Here is a 20782-nt window from a genome sequence, read left to right on the forward strand (position 1 = left end):
CATAGCAGAAACTAATTTATTCATAGAAAATACTTAATAATTCATAGTAGTTGCTGAATAATTCATAGTGGTGACTGAATATGAAGTGGCAGTAGTCCGAGCTGTGGGTTGGCATGCGGCTGTTAGGATGGGTGAAGTGTTAGCGGCCCTGAGTGAGTGCAGTAGCACCGTGCTATGATTTAGCTGGGTGACGCTGTAGGGGTGTTATGGTCTGCGGGTAACAACATTTAATTCTGAGTTCCTTTACGCCCAGAACCCAACACTGAGTTCACACCCTCTCCAGCGCCTCAGACTGCCTCAATAATGAGGAAACTACAGAGTAACTGTAAATACTGCACCAACCTGCAGCTCATGACTCCATCACTCTGAACGGAGGGTCACTGTATACATGAAAGTGAAAGCAAAAGGAGTAACAGGTATAGACAGGGCCTCACAGACTCGAGACTCGACTCGGACACGCACCTCACAGACTCGAGACTCGACTCGGACTCACGCCTCAGAGACTCAAGACTCAGCTCAGACTCGCACCTCAAAGACTCGAGACTCAGCTCGAGACTGCACCTCAGAGACAGACTCAGACTCACACCTCAGAGACTCAACACTCAGCTTGGACTCGCACCTTAGAGTCTCGAGGCTTGGACTCAGAGACTCAGACTCAGAGACTCAGACTAACACCTCAGAGACTCCACTCAGACTCACCCCAGAGACACCACTCAGACTAACACCCCAGAGACTCCACTCAGACTCACCCCAGAGGCCCGACTCAGACTCATTGCATAGATTCCACTCAGACTCACCCCAGAGACACCCCTCAGACTAACACCTCAGACACTTGACTCAGACTCACCCCAGACACTTGACTCAGACTCACCGCATAGATTCGACTCAGACTCACATTTCAGACTTGACACCTCAGGGACTCAGAGTCACATCTCAGAGACTCATAATCACACCTCAGAGATTTAGACTCACACCTCAGACTCGACACACACCTCACAGACTCAGACTCGACTCTTGAGTAATGTTCTGGTAAATCACAGTAGTTACAACCTTCAGTCAAACGAATCAGTTTAAAACATCTGCACAGCATCAAACAGGATCTCTACCGTAATTCATCAGCACTGATTCAGTTTCCAGCCCCAAATCACATGAACCAATAATGAGGTGACTCACCGGCGCGGCTCGAGGGAGTGCACATCGATGACTTTCTCAAAGGACGCCACAAACGCTTCCAACCACTGCTGCAGGTAGGCCACATCTTTCTGCAGGAGGAGAGAGAGAGAGAGAGAGAGAGAGAGAGGTGGGTGAGTGAGTAATTCAGAGTGTAGGTCAAAGTTTACAGGATGTCCTTATGGTTAAAAACATACACAAGCTCAGCATAAACACTTCACCACCCTGACCCGCTCCGCTGGAGCTCAGTCGCTGGTTATGTAAACAGTGAGGATGTGCAATATATCGTTTGTCAATTATTATCGTCATTTGGCCTTCGTAATCCTGAAATCACAGGAAGCTGCAACAGGCAAATTCTTCTTATGCTGTGATAGATGAAGCCATTTCATATGAAATAGTCAAACAAAACAGAAATAATCAAAATAAATAATCCTACTGAACAGTTAACCAGCTCACAGTCTATATTTAAAAAGCTGGTTCTTTAAGGGTTCTTCAGCAATAAGCAATGATTATGTGCAGAACTGTGACAACTCACAGGACCAGTGAATGCTTAAATGGTTCCTGGAGTGGTTAAATGGTTCTTCTTTACACTCTTAGCAAAAAGTATCAAGTGAAGGCTCCATGATTTAATGCAGGTGATAGCAGAACCCATTTCGGTGACATTTTGAAAAATGTTCTCTAAAAATCGCATACAGCATCTTCCATCATGGAGAAGAACCAAATAACCATGAAAAGAACCATCTAAAAGTTTGTTTGAGTGTTCACTGTTCTATACGTTACTATTGTCTTTACTTACTTTGAACCCTCGAAGAACCATTTTGATGGGTCTTTAGTAGAGAAATGGTTTACATATCCATATATTGATGGAACTAGACCCCCATGGACCCTCACAGAGCAGGTACTGTTTGGGTGGTGGATCATTCAGCACTGCAGTAACACTGACGTGGTGGTGGTGTGTTAGTGTGTGTTGCGCTGGTCTGAGTGGATCAGACACAGTAGTGCTGCTGGAGTTTTTAAACACTGTGTCCACTCACTGTCCACTCTAGACACTCCCACCTTGTCAGTCCACCTTGTAGATGTAAAGTCAGAGATGATAGCTCATCTGCTGCTGCACAGTTTGTGTTGGTCATCCTCTAGTCCTTCATCAGTGGTCACAGGACGCTGCCCACAGGACGCTGTTGGCTGGATATTTTTGGTTGGTGGACTATTCTCAGTCCAGCAGCGACACTGAGGTGTTTAAAAACTCCAGCAGCACTGCTGTGTCTGATCTACTCAGACCAGCACAACACACACTAACACACCACCACCACGTCAGTGTTACTGCAGTGCTGAGAATGACCCACCACCCAAATAGTACCTGCTCTGTGAGGGTCCATGGGGGTCCTGACCACTGAAGAACAGGGTAACAAAGTATGCAGAGAAACAAATGGACTACAGTCTGTAACTGTAGATCTACAGAGAGAAACTATACGGTCAGTGGAGCTGATAAAGTGGACAGTGAGAGTAGATATAATGAAAAATATACGATTACATGAACTCTGATGTATAACTGAAGTGCCGTGCCATTTTGTCCATATCAGCGCTAGTAGTGAGTGAGTGAGACCGCAGTGTACGACTCATATCTCCACAATCAGAGCACGCTCGGCCTGCAGTCAGCGCAACAGGAAGTTGCAGAAGGCGCTCCAGTGTGATGTCACACAGAGGATATTGCAAGACAAAAAAAAGAGTTAGCAGAAAAACTTGTGTTGACTGTGAGCTAAACGTAACGGGCCAAAACGTTCACATGGATTCGAGCAGGGATTTCAACACCGCTCGGTTACGTAATCCTGAAGCTGGTTGAGCAAAGAGGAGGAAGTATAGAGCGACGGATGGAGGAGGAGAGGAAGATGCGGTGAAGAAGTGACAGAGCTCAGAGTTCATCAGCGCGCTCGCCATGTAGAGCCGCTAATTAACATAGGGAACTGAGAGAGCTGTCTGTTTTAGAACTACAGCCTCATCTAGCCCAATAAAGGTTCCTGAACGGCTCTCGGCTTGGCTGTGTGGTTCCTCTCACTGGTGTACTGCCCTCACTTTATTAGGAGGTTCAAAGGTTACCCACAATTGCATCTCATTTACAAAACCGACAGAACCCAACAGCGGTTCTCCTATGGCAGACCCACACTATCACCTAGCACACCTAGCACAGCTCATTAACCAATTATCAAGCTCCGTGTGCCAGCTCAGATGTTCTAGAGCAGAGAAAACACAAACATGGTACACTTAGGGAACCTGTGTTCTATGTCATCGCTTCAAAGAACCCCCTATTGTTATCTCTTCTGCTAATCTATGTTATCTCCTACACACTTCAAAGGTTCCTTCTGAACCATGATAAGATAAAATCATGTTTAAAGGGTTCTTTGCATGGCAAAATGGTTCTTCAAACTGATGGAGAATGTGTTGTATGTGCTTCTATATAGAACCTTTTTGAATATATATATATATATATATATATATATATATATATATATATATATATATATATATAGCACCAAGAAGGGTTGCAAGCCTGGCATCGTAACAATAACAGAATCCTTTTTGGTGCTATAAGGAACCATTTAAGCATAAAATGGTTCTATATAGAACTCATGATTCTAAATAGAACCATGGCCATTGCTAAAGAACCCTTGAAGAACCTTTTAAGTGTGCATACTACATCAACTCAGCGTGCATAACATGCATCTACAGTTACAGAGCCAAACAAATCTTACATTTTTCTGTTATGACTGAAAATGTGAGCAAAAAGCACCTAAAATTAACGTTAAAATTAGCATTAGCTATCCTGGCTATCAAATGAACAAGCAAACAATCCCCCTAAATGTGTTTTAGCACCCAGTTAGTAGTTAAAAGTTTAAGTCAGAACTAGAAAAGTTATAAGAAAGTACAGATTTCTTGTATTTTTATTTATTTATTTAACCTACGAAAACTCACAAAGCTCACAATGTGCTTGATGTTATACAATATGATCAGATATGACTGAAATCAGATTAAATAATTGTGATAATCTCCAAGAATTGTGATCAGACGATTATATAACTTCAGAACCACTTTAAAATAAGACGACTCATAAAAAGCTTAAAATTAGTTTGTTAATGGTTATTATAGATCATAAACACTTTAGAAATGATTAATAAGCAGGTATAACACATTAATAAAAAGAGCAATAGTGAGCTGTTTTTTCTGATGAATATGAATATGTGATGAAGCTGACAGGTTTAATGCTGACTAATGATGAAGTCAGATCAGTAAACATCAAAATCTGAGCTCTAACAGTATAAATGAATGAGGGTTCACTATTAGGCAAACAACAGGTCACTGCTGTCCATTTTATTTATGTGCCGTAACTGCTTAATAATGATTCATGGTCTTTATAAGCTAATTAATAACCATTAATAAACTCATATAATATCAAATAACAAATACAATGATTGTTATTGTTGTTATTAGATTCTGCAACTGTTGTAGTGATTTTCTTATTTCATTGTTGGAGACAAAAGGCTTAAATTCTTGAAATGCCAAGCAGAAAATCGTCCAATCAGGATTCTTCTCTCTGTGGTATCTAGGTAGATTCAGCTGAGCTGCTCTCCCATTGGTTAGGACTTCAGGAGCTGGACTGAAGGCCTTACATGTTAGATTAACTACATCACAAGGTGATTTACAATGTTTAGAGAGAAAGAACAACACTCTAGTCCTTGTGGAGGTTCTAGATATGTCACTGAGTGTAAATACGAGTTGTAGTGTAAGCAGTGTTCTGGTAAGTTGTTAGGAATGTTAAACAGTGGCGGCAGCTCTGAGTCAGAACTCTTTACTGAAAGAGTGACTGCAACACTGATACACACAAGATCAGATATATGATAATGTCTGATACAAACTTCAAATAAAACTATTACAAGCTTCAAGTTTAATCTAGAATGGCCAAAAACGTTCAGAATTAGCTTAGCGCTAACACAGTATTAGAAATCCCATAGAGGCGCTAGGAGAAAATAGCTTTAGGTTGGTGTTTTTTCTATTTTTTTTTGGCATTTCCATCCTGAACTGAAGGCTCAGCTCTAACAGACATGATTCGTCACCTCTCAGCCAATGAGAACCTCATCTTCAGCTTCACCCAGTGACAGATAAGGCTCACGCAAATGCTTTCACATTTTGCATTCGCTCCTTTTGCACACCGTGCCAAACCCCAGAAAGTCATGAGGACATTCTGAGTTAGGTTTCATCTCCTCGATACAATCAGAATGATGATTTGTTGTGGTGCCGCACAGCCGAACGTACAAATGTCATCGCAGACGTCATTTTCATCTTCGCTTTTGTTCCACTACAAAGAGTTTTTCACCTGCGGAGATGGCAAGATGGCAGCGGCCTACGCTCCAGCCGTTGAGTCACAGAAAACAACGAAAAGCCCTCAGCGACATGTGACGATCACTCAGAAGCTGGAAAACATCAGAGACGCAGCAATGCTGCACTTAAGACAACAAGATACGGCCAACGCGCCTCTAGAGGAAGTTGAGCCATCACCACAAAACAGTCACAGGGTTGAGATACGCACTGCACCAGCAAAACAAGGAGCCTGAAGATCAACAACAACAACGACGACAGCAACAACAACATGATAGGACCGTGATAAACTTCAGACGTCCACAGGATCAGCTTATTTTACATTAACTACATAGACAACAATGCAAAATGAGGGAGACAGTACAAAGTTATAGGTCATGAGGAATGAAAGGAAGAAGATCTGAAAAGGTCAACAGGTCAAAAAACAACCATAAACAGACCAAAACCAAACAATTAGCAATCTGCATCCTGTCGCAGTGAACATTACCAGTCGGCGATCAGTTGGGATCCAGTCCATGTCTCATGGCAGGTGAGATAAGGTGGGGGTTTCTCCCACTTCACTCGTCTGGGACAAAATAACGTCCACTCCAGGAACTCCCAGGACCATCTACGGTCCACCGTCTCGTCCACTGGTGCACATTCTACCTCTAACAGAACTCTCTCTCTCTCTGTTTCTGTTTTGCTCTCTCTCTCTCTCGTTCTGCTTCTGTCAAACAACCAGGAAATGCCAAGTCACTTTAAGCGCAGCACATTTCCTCTCCTCATCATTACTTCCTTTTCTGCCACTGTTGGTGTCTCATTGGTGGAGGTCCAGGGGCTCGAACGCCCCGCGGTCAGGAGCGCACTTCTGATTATATATGTGGCACCAAAAAACAGAACACGCGTCCTCTTACAGTAACGCAACGCGGAGAACATCAGAGGAACGTTCTGACTCACTTTACCATCCTGCAGCTGAAGAGGATGAATAAGAACAGCGTGTACTGTGTGGAGGCCTCTTTACAGCCCTTCACGACACACGCCAGGCAGCGTCTCTCCATTATGACTTATCATCTCATAATAATGACAAACCGTCTCGTAATTATGATTCACTCTCTAACAATAATGATATATCGTCTTATAATTATGACTTGGTATCTCATAATAATGACGCATTGTCTCATAATAATGACTTACTATCTCATAATCATGATATATCGTCTCATAATTATGATTTAGTATCTCATAATAATGACTTTTGTCTCATGATTATTACTTAAGATCTCATAATAATGACATACTGTCTCATAACTATGACTTGGTATGTCATAAGAATGATATATTGTCTCATAATTAAGACTGAGTATCTCATAATAATGATATTGTCTCAATTGATTTAGTATCTCATAATAATGACTTTTGTCTCATAATTATTACTTAATATCTCAAAATATTGACATATTGCCTCAATATTATGACTTAATATCTCATAATCATAACATTGTCTCATAATTATGACTTAAGATCTCGAAATAATGATGTATTGTCTCATAACTATGACTTACTATCTTATAATAATGATATATTGTCTCATAATTATGACTTAGTATCTCATAATAATGAGAAAATGTTTTCATAATTATGAGTTGCTAAGACATAATTATGAGATATTAACAGACCGGTATGAAAAGGTATTATAATGTAAATTATAATAAACTACAACACGTGTGTGTAACTCAGTGAACTCAGTGAGCTGTTGTTTAAATGAAATACAGTCACATTTGTTTTGTTAACATGTCTTGTTGGGTTAAACTTACTTCTTTCCCATTGGCTCCTGGCTGCATCTATTTGCATACTGGGTGCTTTTTCTGTTTGTTTTACTCACCAGTGTGTTTTCATTCCACCCAGGCTGCCTTTCCTCAGGTATGTGCTTTTTATATATGCTTTACTCAGCTGCCTGACCTGGTGCTGTCGGCTAAAAGGGTAGGTTCAGTTATCGTTCTCTCTGCTGCTGAGCGGGGGTCAGTGCTGGCGATTGACCACGTTCACACTAAGTGAATGCTGATGTTGCTTCCAGAGGCAGTTTGGAGCTCTTTAGTGAGTGATTCAACAGAGGATCGGCACTGTGAGCTTCAGCACTCACTCTGTGAGTTTGGGTGGTCTACCGCTTCACTGGCTGAGCTGTTGTTGCTCCTAGTTGCGTCCATTTCACAATTATAGCACTTACAGTTGTCCAGGGCAGCTCTAGCAGGACGGGAATTTCACAAACTGGCTTGTGGCAGAGGTAGCATCCTATGAGAGTGTTTAAAGTCACTGAGCTCATTAGTATGACTCAATAATTAGGGGGGGTGTCCCAATACTTTTGTCCGTATATATAGCAAAACCACTGACTCCTCCCTCCACAGGCAGACAGGACGGATTTAATAATACAGGCCGGGTGGGAATTGCAGAATGAATGAAAGGAGTAAATGAGTGTGGAGTAAATGGGCATGTTCTGACCCGCTCAGAGGAACAATGCTAAAGTTAGCGCCTGTGAGAACAGCTGTACAGCTGTCAGTCAGTATCGAGTCCGGCTGGATTGATCTGTTAAGTGACTGAATGCTGGGACAGGCTAATGGCTAACGGCTTTAGTGCTGGCTGCCAGTGATAAAACCAACTCTAATGAATTTTCCATTTTAACAAAGCTGCTCTAAACATCAATCGACTAGTTTAAACCCTGCAGTCTGCACACACACACACACACACACGCACACACACACACACACACACACACACACACACACACACACACGCACACACGCACACACATACACACACACACACACACACACACACTCACTGGCACTACAGCTAATCTGCAAATATTAAAGGGCCCATATCATGGAAAACTTCATTTAGTTCACTCATTTTTAATAAAAGTGTTTGATAATATGTAAATATTGTTAAACCTTTAAAATGTACACACTTAAAAATGGTTCTTCAAGGGTTCTTTAGTAAAGAAATTGGTCCTATATAGAACCTTGAACACTTAAAGAACCCTTTGCATGATTAAATAATTCTCTGCATGGTAAAATGGTTCTTCAGAATGTGATGTATATGATTCTATATAGCACCAAAAAAGGTTCTGCTATTGTAACGATGTCAAGTTTGTAACAATAGAAGAACCATTCTGGTGCTATATAGAACCCTTTCCAAAAAGGTACTATATGGAGCAATCTACAGCACATTCTCCATCAATCTGAAGAACCATTTCACCATGCAGAGAACCACTGAACCATGTAAAGAGTTCTCTGAGTGACTACAACACAGATATAGACATTTTATTTACTATCCAGAACCACCAGTGAACCTACATGAGTCTTCTGAGTTTATATGGAATGTTGATGATGGAAAATAGTGGAAAATCTGGAATAATACGTTTTCTTTGGGGACTATTTTGCCTCACAGCGCCCTGCATGTATCCCTCCACCATGAATGGAGTTTAAGTTCTCTAAACTATCATAAAACAGTGTCTCAGTCATCAGGCAGTGAATTCATAACCATTTCATGTAGGAACTTTCTGTGAGGGAGCTTTTAGAGGTGGACGTCTGGTTCCTATCACCACCACTGTGAACAGTTCTGACTCGGTAAGTTTGTCTGTTCACATCTTAAACATTTAGTTATGCAAAAATGTTGAAAAATGGGTGGAGTTTCCCTTTAATGATGGTGTATTTTAAAAGGCTTGCAGGGTAAAGCTCACAGCACAGTTGTATATACGCTACCCGTTGATGATTTATCTAGAAGTGATAAAAAACAACACCCACTTCCCCAAATCCGTCCTTCACAGCAGCGGTGACAGCCTCTGTGTAACGGGGTCAATTTCACCAGCAGACAACAGGAAATGAAAATGTCATATTCAGATATCAGAAGTGAAACACAGAGGACCTTGTGGTACCTTCCACCGGGCGGGGCAGCTTCATATTTTCATACTGACACCTGCAAACAGGGGAACTAATGTGTTCCCTCTAAATCTTCTGCATTTATACACAACAGGGCTGCACTATGTGTTGTTTGTTAAGGGCAATCAGGGTATCTTTACAATACTGGTATTACAGACTGCTGTGATATGCAAATGAGCCTCTAACCAATCACAGTGTTGGTTTAACGTGTGCAATGAGCATCATGACCAATCATAGCTTGAGATGAGCTTCTATGGTTTTGACGAATCAACCACATCACATTATTGATTCACTAAAGGCAGCGATATGATCACAATACTGATATTCAATATCGTTCAGCCCTAATATACCAAACTGAACTGTCGGGATCAAAATGAAAGCAGTGACATTAGAAAATCAACTGATTTTGGGATGCTGTAATTAATCATAATTCATTATAATTATATTCAATGAAGTTCTTATAAAACCAATATCCACAATGAAGCTCTAGAGAAAAAAAAAATCAAAAAATGTTAATTTAATTCAGTCATTTCATAAGAGTCTTTTAGAATTACTCACAGCCTTTCAGAATCATTCAGTCGTTCAGAATCATTCAGTCGTTCAGAATCATGTAGTCATTCAGAATCATTTAGAATCATTCAGAATCATTTAGTTGTTGAGAATCATTTAGAGTAGTTCAGAATCATTCAAAGTGAATCAGAACTATTCAGAGCTGTTCAAAATCAAAGTCGTTTAGAATTACTCAGACAGAGCCATTCAGAATTATTCAGTTGTTCAGAATCATTTAGAGTCGCTCAAAATTATTCAGTCGTTCAGAATCATTCAGTCTTTCAGAATCATTTAGAGTAGTTCAGAATCATTCAAAGTGAATCAGAACCAGTCAGAGTTGTTCAAAATCAGAGTCGTTTAGAATTACTCAGACAGAGCCATTCAGAATTATTCAGTTGTTCAGAATCATTTAGAGTTGTTCAGAATTATTCAGTCGTTCAGAATCATTCAGGCGTTCAGAATCATTTAGAGTTGTTCAGCATCATTCATCCATTCAGAATCATGTAGAGTCGTTCAGAACCATTTGGAGTAAGGAGTAAATCATTAACCCCTTTCAAAAAGGTTCTATACAAAACCATCTACAGCACATTCTTCATCAATCTGAAGAACCCTTTCATGATGCAAAGAACCCTTTAATCATGTAAATAGTTCATTGAGTGTTCATTATTCTATGTAGATCCACTATCTTTACTAAAAAATCCCTTGAAGAAACACCTTTTCCAAGAGGGGGGTTTATGGAGGCATTTGAACTATCGCTTTAAGAGATGAGCCATCTTGCTTGTTCAGTTTCTCCAAACAGGAGCTTCTATATCATCAGCCTGATTATCCATCACAGAGCTAATTATATGGGCTGATTACAGCAGCTTCCTCAGCTGCAGCTACACTGCTCAGCTCTGCTTTCCTTCACTGTGACCGTTTACAGCAGACAGCAACAGCTCCACCCACCACAAAACACACACACAACACACACAGCGCAGAGGATCAGCACAAACAGAACAGCTTCATCACCACACACAACACACACAGTACAGAGGATCAGCACAAACAGAACAGCTTCATCACCACACAACACACACAGTACAGAGGATCAGCCCAAACAGAACAGCTTCATCACCACACAAACACACACAGCGCAGAGGATCAGCACAAACAGAACAGCTTCATCACCACACACAAACACACACAGCGCAGAGGATCAGCCCAAACAGAACAGCTTCATCACCACACAAACACACACAGCGCAGAGGATCAGCACAAACAGAACAGCTTCATCACCACACACACACACAGCGCAGAGGATCAGCACAAACAGAACAGCTTCATCACCACACAACACACACAGCGCAGAGGATCAGCACAAACAGAACAGCTTCATCACCACACAACACACACAGCGCAGAGGATCAGCACAAACAGAACAGCTTCATCACCACACACAAACACACACAGCGCTGAGGATCAGCACAAACAGAACAGCTTCATCACCACACAACACACACAGCGCAGAGGATCAGCACACACAGAACAGCTTCATCACCACAGAACACACACACAGCGCAGAGGATCAGCACAAACAGAACAGCTTCATCACCACACACACACACAGCGCAGAGGATCAGCCCAAACAGAACAGCTTCATCACCACACAAACACACACAGCGCAGAGGATCAGCCCAAACAGAACAGCTTCATCACCACACACACACACACAGCGCAGAGGATCAGCCCAAACAGAACAGCTTCATCACCACACACACACACAGTGCAGAGGATCAGCACAAACAGAACAGCTTCATCACCACACAACACACACAGTACAGAGGATCAGCACAAACAGAACAGCTTCATCACAACACACACAGCACAGAGGATCAGCACAAACAGAACAGCTTCATCACCACAGAACACACACAGCGCAGAGGATCAGCACAAACAGAACAGCTTCATCACCACACAACACACACAGCGCAGAGGATCAGCACAAACAGAACAGCTTCATCACCACACAACACACACAGCGCAGAGGATCAGCACAAACAGAACAGCTTCATCACCACACACAACACAGAGGATCAGCACAAACAGAACAGCTTCATCACCACACAAACACACACAGTACAGAGGATCAGCACAAACAGAACAGCTTCATCACCACACAAACACACACAGCGCTGAGGATCAGCACAAACAGAACAGCTTCATCACCACACAAACACACACAGCGCTGAGGATCAGCACAAACAGAACAGCTTCATCACCACACAACACACACAGCGCAGAGGATCAGCACAAACAGAACAGCTTCATCACCACACACACACAGCGCAGAGGATCAGCACAAACAGAACAGCTTCATCACCACACAAACACACACAGCACAGAGGATCAGCACAAACAGAACAGCTTCATCACCACACAACACACACAGCGCAGAGGATCAGCACAAACAGAACAGCTTCATCACCACACAAACACACACAGCGCAGAGGATCAGCACAAACAGAACAGCTTCATCACCACACAAACACACACAGCGCAGAGGATCAGCACAAACAGAACAGCTTCATCACCACACAACACACACAGCGCAGAGGATCAGCACAAACAGAACAGCTTCATCACCACACAAACACACACAGCGCAGAGGATCAGCACAAACAGAACAGCTTCATCACCACACAACACACACAGCGCAGAGGATCAGCACAAACAGAACAGCTTCATCACCACACAACACACACAGCGCAGAGGATCAGCACAAACAGAACAGCTTCATCACCACACAAACACACACAGCGCAGAGGATCAGCACAAACAGAACAGCTTCATCACCACACACAACACACACAGCGCAGAGGATCAGCACAAACAGAACAGCTTCATCACCACACAAACACACACAGCGCAGAGGATCAGCACAAACAGAACAGCTTCATCACCACACAAACACACACAGCGCAGAGGATCAGCACAAACAGAACAGCTTCATCACCACACAACACACACAGCGCAGAGGATCAGCACAAACAGAACAGCTTCATCACCACACAAACACACACAGCGCAGAGGATCAGCACAAACAGAACAGCTTCATCACCACACAAACACACACAGCGCAGAGGATCAGCACAAACAGAACAGCTTCATCACCACACAACACACACAGCGCAGAGGATCAGCACAAACAGAACAGCTTCATCACCACACACAACACACACAGCGCAGAGGATCAGCACAAACAGAACAGCTTCATCACCACACAAACACACACAGCACAGAGGATCAGCACAAACAGAACAGCTTCATCACCACACAAACACACACAGCGCAGAGGATCAGCACAAACAGAACAGCTTCATCACCACACAACACACACAGCGCAGAGGATCAGCACAAACAGAACAGCTTCATCACCACACAACACACACAGCGCAGAGGATCAGCACAAACAGAACAGCTTCATCACCACACACACACAAACAGCGCAGAGGATCAGCACAAACAGAACAGCTTCATCACCACACACACACAAACAGCGCAGAGGATCAGCACAAACAGAACAGCTTCATCACCACACACACACACAGCGCAGAGGATCAGCACAAACAGAACAGCTTCATCACCACACAACATACACACAGCGCAGAGGATCAGCACAAACAGAACAGCTTCATCACCACACAAACACACACAGCGCAGAGGATCAGCACAAACAGAACAGCTTCATCACCACACACAACACACACAGCGCAGAGGATCAGCACAAACAGAACAGCTTCATCACCACACAACACACACAGCGCAGAGGATCAGCACAAACAGAACAGCTTCATCACCACACACACACACAGCGCAGAGGATCAGCACAAACAGAACAGCTTCATCACCACACAACACACACAGCGCAGAGGATCAGCACAAACAGAACAGCTTCATCACCACACACACACACAGCGCAGAGGATCAGCACAAACAGAACAGCTTCATCACCACACACACACACAGCGCAGAGGATCAGCACAAACAGAACAGCTTCATCACCACACAACACACACAGCGCAGAGGATCAGCACAAACAGAACAGCTTCATCACCACACAAACACACACAGCGCAGAGGATCAGCACAAACAGAACAGCTTCATCACCACACAACACACACAGCGCAGAGGATCAGCACAAACAGAACAGCTTCAGCACAAACAGAACAGCTTCATCACCACACAACACACACAGCGCAGAGGATCAGCACAAACAGAACAGCTTCATCACCACACAAACACACACAGCGCAGAGGATCAGCACAAACAGAACAGCTTCATCACCACACAACACACACAGCGCAGAGGATCAGCACAAACAGAACAGCTTCAGCACAAACAGAACAGCTTCATCACCACACAACACACACAGCGCAGAGGATCAGCACAAACAGAACAACTTCATCACCACACAACACACACAGCGCAGAGGATCAGCACAAACAGAACAACTTCATCACCACACAACACACACAGCGCAGAGGATCAGCACAAACAGAACAGCTTCATCACCACACAAACACACACAGCGCAGAGGATCAGCACAAACAGAACAGCTTCATCACCACACAAACACACAGCGCAGAGGATCAGCACAAACAGAACAGCTTCATCACCACACAAACACACACAGCGCAGAGGATCAGCACAAACAGAACAGCTTCATCACCACACAAACACACACAGCGCAGAGGATCAGCACAAGCAGAACAGCTTCATCACCACACAAACACACACAGCGCAGAGGATCAGCACAAACAGAACAGCTTCATCACCACACACAAACACACAGCGCAGAGGATCAGCACAAACAGAACAGCTTCATCACCACACAACACACACAGCGCAGAGGATCAGCACAAACAGAACAGCTTCATCACCACACAACACACACAGCGCAGAGGATCAGCACAAACAGAACAGCTTCATCACCACACAAACACACACAGCGCAGAGGATCAGCACAAGCAGAACAGCTTCATCACCACACAAACACACACAGCGCAGAGGATCAGCACAAACAGAACAGCTTCATCACCAGCACAAACACACACAGCGCAGAGGATCAGCACAAACAGAACAGCTTCATCACCACACAACACACACAGCGCAGAGGATCAGCACAAACAGAACAGCTTCATCACCACACAAACACACACAGCGCAGAGGATCAGCACAAACAGAACAGCTTCATCACCACACAAACACACACAGCGCAGAGGATCAGCACAAACAGAACAGCTTCATCACCACACAAACACACACAGCGCAGAGGATCAGCACAAACAGAACAGCTTCATCACCACACAAACACACACAGCGCAGAGGATCAGCACAAACAGAACAGCTTCATCACCACACAAACACACACAGCGCAGAGGATCAGCACAAACAGAACAGCTTCATCACCACACAACACACACAGCGCAGAGGATCAGCACAAACAGAACAGCTTCATCACCACACAACACACACAGCGCAGAGGATCAGCACAAACAGAACAGCTTCATCACCACACAAACACACACAGCGCAGAGGATCAGCACAAGCAGAACAGCTTCATCACCACACAAACACACACAGCGCAGAGGATCAGCACAAACAGAACAGCTTCATCACCGCACAACACACACAGCGCAGAGGATCAGCACAAACAGAACAGCTTCATCACCACACAACACACACAGCGCAGAGGATCAGCACAAACAGAACAGCTTCATCACCACACAAACACACACAGCGCAGAGGATCAGCACAAACAGAACAGCTTCATCACCACACAAACACACACAGCGCAGAGGATCAGCACAAACAGAACAGCAGCTGCTTCTTCAAAACCTTTTAAAAGAGCTCAAAAATTTAAATATGGGTTTCAGTGAGAAGTTTTCATTTTTACGTTACTGACTTCAATGTGGACGAAACTGCTTTAGTGAAGAAAGTGAAGATTTTAGATCTCTGAGTCTAAGGTAACAGACACTACACGCTTAAAAAGATGGTTCTTTAGTTAAGAGAATGGTTCTATATAGAACCATGAACACTCAAAGAACTCTTTGCATGATTAAAGGTTTCTTTGAATAGTGAAAATGTTCTTCAGATTGATGGAGAATGTGCTGAAAAAGGTTCTGTATAGAACCTTCTTGAAAAGGGTTCTTCTATTGTTACAAGCTTGACATATAGTGTTATATAGAACTCATCAAAAAGGTTGTATATAGAACCACCCACAGCACATTCTGAAGAACGCTTTCATGATGCAAAGTGCACTCTTCTTCTTAATAGAACCATGAATACTCAAAGAACCCTTTGCATTATTAAAGGGTTCTGTCCATGGTGAAGGGGTTCTTCGGTTTGATGGAGAATGTGCTGCACATGGTTCTATATAGAACCGTTCTTCTATTGTTGAAAGCTTGACATTGTAACAGCAGCAGAACACTTTTTGCTGCTATACAGAACCATATTCAACAAATTCTCCATCAAGCTAAATAACCTATTCACCATGAAAAGCACCATTTAATCATGCTAAGGGTTCTCTAAGTGTTCAGGGATCTGTTTTAAGAGTGTAGGGCTGGGCGATATGACAATATTTATCGTTACTGTGATAAATTACATCTCAGTATGCCACAATATGTTTTTCTGAGCATGTTGTGAAAATCATAAAACATTTCCCAACTGCATGTTCAATTATTAATAGAGCTTAATTAGTCATGTTTTATTGAAATTAGTGCAGCAAATTGGGTGAAATATTGAATTTACATCACTGTATTCGTAGTTTTTGATGGTATTTTTTAAAAATGGTACTATTTAGTCTTTTCCAATTTATTGTCAGAAAATGACATATCGTGCATTGTGAAAATTTCTTCAAGTATCGTGATATTAAATTTTTTCCAAATCGCCCACCTCTAACAGGCACTGCACAATATAACACTGTTTAATCGTTACTAGCCTTTCCAATACTGACATCACAGAAGTCTGAGGCCTCCAACCAATCACAGTGTCTGTTACTGTTCCAGATGAGTTTCTGTGGGTGTTTTGATGAAAGTGACTGATAAAGGAAAGTCTCATTATTGGAGTGTAATAAGCAGAGGGTAATATTATCACAATGCACAGCAGTACAATCACAATGCTGGTATTCCATCTGTATAGCGCAGCCCTGCTGGGTTCAGCCGTCCTTCAGAAGACAAAGACCAAAGACAGCAAATGAGGCAAAGAAGGCTAAATATAGCTGAATAGTCGTCTCAGGGGAGCTGTGGAAAGTCCTGGAGCTGTTCTCCAGCAGCAGGCCTGGACTGGCCCCTCTGAGAGAACTCTAACAGCCCTGAAGTGGAAGTGTCCCTGAAGAGCGGGTGGATTTCCCTCCTGCTGAAAAATACCAGCACTGACAAAAAGTACCCTGCAGCTTCAGTCATAACTGTAGTTTACTCCACTTTCAGAGTGATTTACTCCAATTCAGAGTGATTTACTCCACTTCAGAGTGATTTACTCCAATTCAGAGTTATTTACTCCAATTCAGAGTGATTTACTCTACTTTCAGAGTGATTTACTCCACTTCAGAGTGATTTACTCCAATTCAGAGTGATTTACTCCACTTTCAGAGTGATTTACTCCACTTCAGAGTGATTTACTCCAATTCAGAGTGATTTACTCTACTTTTAGAGTGATTTACTCCAATTCAGAGTGATTTACTCCACTTCAGAGTGATTTACTCCAATTCAGAGTGATTTACTCCAATTCAGAGTGATTTACTCCACTTCAGAGTGATTTACTCCACTTTCAGAGTGATTTACTCCAATTCAGAGTGATTTACTCTACTTTTAGAGTGATTTACTCCAATTCAGAGTGATTTACTCCACTTTCAGAGTGATTTACTCCAATTCAGAGTGATTTACTCCAATTCAGAGTGATTTACTCTACTTTTAGAGTGATTTACTCCAATTCAGAGTGATTTACTCCACTTTCAGAGTGATTTACTCCAATTCAGAGTGATTTACTCTAATTCAGAGCGATTTACTCCAATTCAGAGTGACTTACTCCACTTTCAGAGTGATTTATTCCACTTTCAGAGTGATTTACTCCACTTCAGAGTGATTTACTCCACTTTCAGAGTGATGTACTTCACTTTCAGAGTGATTTATTCCAATTCAGAGTGATTTACTCCAATTCAGAGTGATTTACTCCACTTTCAGAGTGATTTATTCCAATTCAGAGTGATTTCTCCATTTCAGAGTGATTTATTCCACTTCAGAGTGATTTACTCTAATTCAGAGTGATTTACTCCAATTCAGAGTGATTTACCCCACTTTCAGAGTGATTTACTCCACTTTAGAGTGATTTACTCCACTTTCAGAGTGATTTACTCCACTTCAGAGTGATTTACTCTACTTTTAGAGTGATTTACTCCACTTTCAGAGTGATTTACTCCACTTCAGAGTGATTTACTCTACTTTTAGAGTGATTTACTCCAATTCAGAGTGATGTACTCCAATTCAGTGATTTACTCAACTTTTAGAGTGATTTACTCCAATTCAGTGATTTACTCTACTTTTAGAGTGATTTACTCCAATTCAGAGTGATTTACTCCACTTTCAGAGTGATTTACTCCAATTCAGAGTGATTTACTCCACTTTCAGAGTGATTTACTCCAATTCAGAGTGATTTACTCCAATTCAGAGTGATTTACTCTACTTTTAGAGTGATTTACTCCAATTCAGAGTGATTTACTCTACTTTTAGAGTGATTTACTCCAATTCAGAGTGATTTACTCCACTTCAGAGTGATTTACTCTACTTTCAGAGTGATTTACTCCACTTCAGAGTGATTTACTCCACTTTCAGAGTGATTTACTCCAATTCAGAGTGATTTACTCCACTTTCAGAGTGATTTACTCCAATTCAGAGTGATTTACTCCACTTTCAGAGTGATTTACTCCAATTCAGAGTGATTTACTCCACTTTCAGAGTGATTTACTCCACTTTCAGAGTGATTTACTCTACTTTCAGAGTGATTTACTCCAATTCAGAGTGATTTACTCCAATTCAGAGTGATTTACTCTACTTTTAGAGTGATTTACTCCAATTCAGAGTGATTTACTCCACTTCAGAGTGATTTACTCTACTTTCAGAGTGATTTACTCCAATTCAGAGTGATTTACTCCAATTCAGAGTGATTTACTCTACTTTTAGAGTGATTTACTCCAATTCAGAGTGATTTACTCCACTTCAGAGTGATTTACTCCACTTTCAGAGTGATTTACTCCAATTCAACATGTGTGGAAATCTGTAAATAGTGCAGGTCGACTCCTACAGCCCAGCTCTCACAGACCAAATGACAGAAACAGAATTAGTACATGGGCTGATTGATAAACACCCATCTAAAGTACAACTACAGCGCTGATATATGGATCGGTGGGCTACACCCGTTTCCATGGTTGCGGTAACACTATCCCCAATTCCAAAGTGTTTTACACTAAAAATATTACCATGTTTAAGCTGCACCTAAACCTCTGTATCAGAATTCAATGTTTTACAGCACCAAACATATTATTAATAAAGTTACTCTGTATCCATTTCCATGGTTACACTACATCCATTTCCATGGTTACACTACATCCATTTCAGAGATTATGCCACACTCATTTCTATGGTTACACTTAAAGGCCGTTATGGCAAAATGTAATATGATACTTCAGGAAGTTTTTTACGATATTTACGTGTCACGATATTTATTTTTTCTGGCACCTGACAAGTTAGAACAGACAAAGTAAAGGCCACATTTTAAAAATATCATTAAAAAAGTAAATCCAGTCACTTGTATCATCATACATCTCATACAGTGAGCTACACCAAAAACTAATTAAGCTCTCTTTGTAATCAAACATGCAGTTAGGAAGCGTTTTAGTACTGATGACATCCACGTTATGATCAGAAGAGTATATTGTGATGTAATCTATCACGATAATGATACATTTGGTCATATCGCCCAGCTCTAGCTACTCTATACCCATTTCCATGGTTAAAATATGCCCACTTCCACAGTTACACTACACCCATTTCCGTGGTTACGCTACACCCATTTCCGTGGTTACGCTACACCCATTTCCATGGCTACACTATGGCCATTTCTATCGTTACGCTACACCCATTTCCATGGTTACACTATGGTCATTTCCATCGTTACGCTACACCCATTTCCGTGGTTACGCTACACCCATTTCCATGGCTACACTATGGCCATTTCCATCGTTACACTACACCCATTTCCATAGTTATCCTACCCTTATTTCCGCGGTTACACTGAATCCATTACATGCTGAATTGAAGAAATTGAAGAAATTAGTTTGAAATATTCAACACTGGTTCAGAGAGCTGATGTAAATAGTGTGATGAGAGGGTAAATCATTCTGTCAGCACAAACTTCAATAACTTTCCACTTTTCAAACTCCTTATTACCAGATTAATAACGAAATGGGGTGAATCTACAATACGCAGAGCCTTTCTCTGGCGGACTTATCAGCAAATGTATCATCTCCAAACCCAGATAAAGGTGATTTCCTCCTATTTTAATTTGTCTGGAGTGGTTTCATTCGGCATTATGATGTGGTGTAATGGCTTTTAGTTAATGGGCTGTGAACACAGCGCAGCAGCAGTGCCTGACGTCGGACACTGAAAGACTTTGAGTGGAATCTTCTATAAGCTTGTTCAGCAGACAGGTGCAGACATGCGGAGCGACTGCCCCGATGTGTTTCACAA

General features: G+C 42.1%; 1 protein-coding gene across 1 annotated transcript in view; it reads right to left on the minus strand.

The window, feature by feature from the left end:
- Positions 1–20782, minus strand: part of nbeal2 (neurobeachin-like 2) — a 100945-nt gene that overhangs the window by 62912 nt on the left and 17251 nt on the right. Inside the window, exon 2 of the mRNA XM_036596554.1 lies at positions 1174–1262. Within this exon, the coding sequence (XP_036452447.1) occupies positions 1174–1262 (89 nt within the window). The remainder of the gene's footprint in view (positions 1–1173; positions 1263–20782) is intronic.

This window comes from Colossoma macropomum, unplaced genomic scaffold (genome assembly GCF_904425465.1).
Source record: "Colossoma macropomum unplaced genomic scaffold, Colossoma_macropomum, whole genome shotgun sequence".
Classification (NCBI taxonomy): Eukaryota; Metazoa; Chordata; class Actinopteri; order Characiformes; family Serrasalmidae; genus Colossoma; species Colossoma macropomum.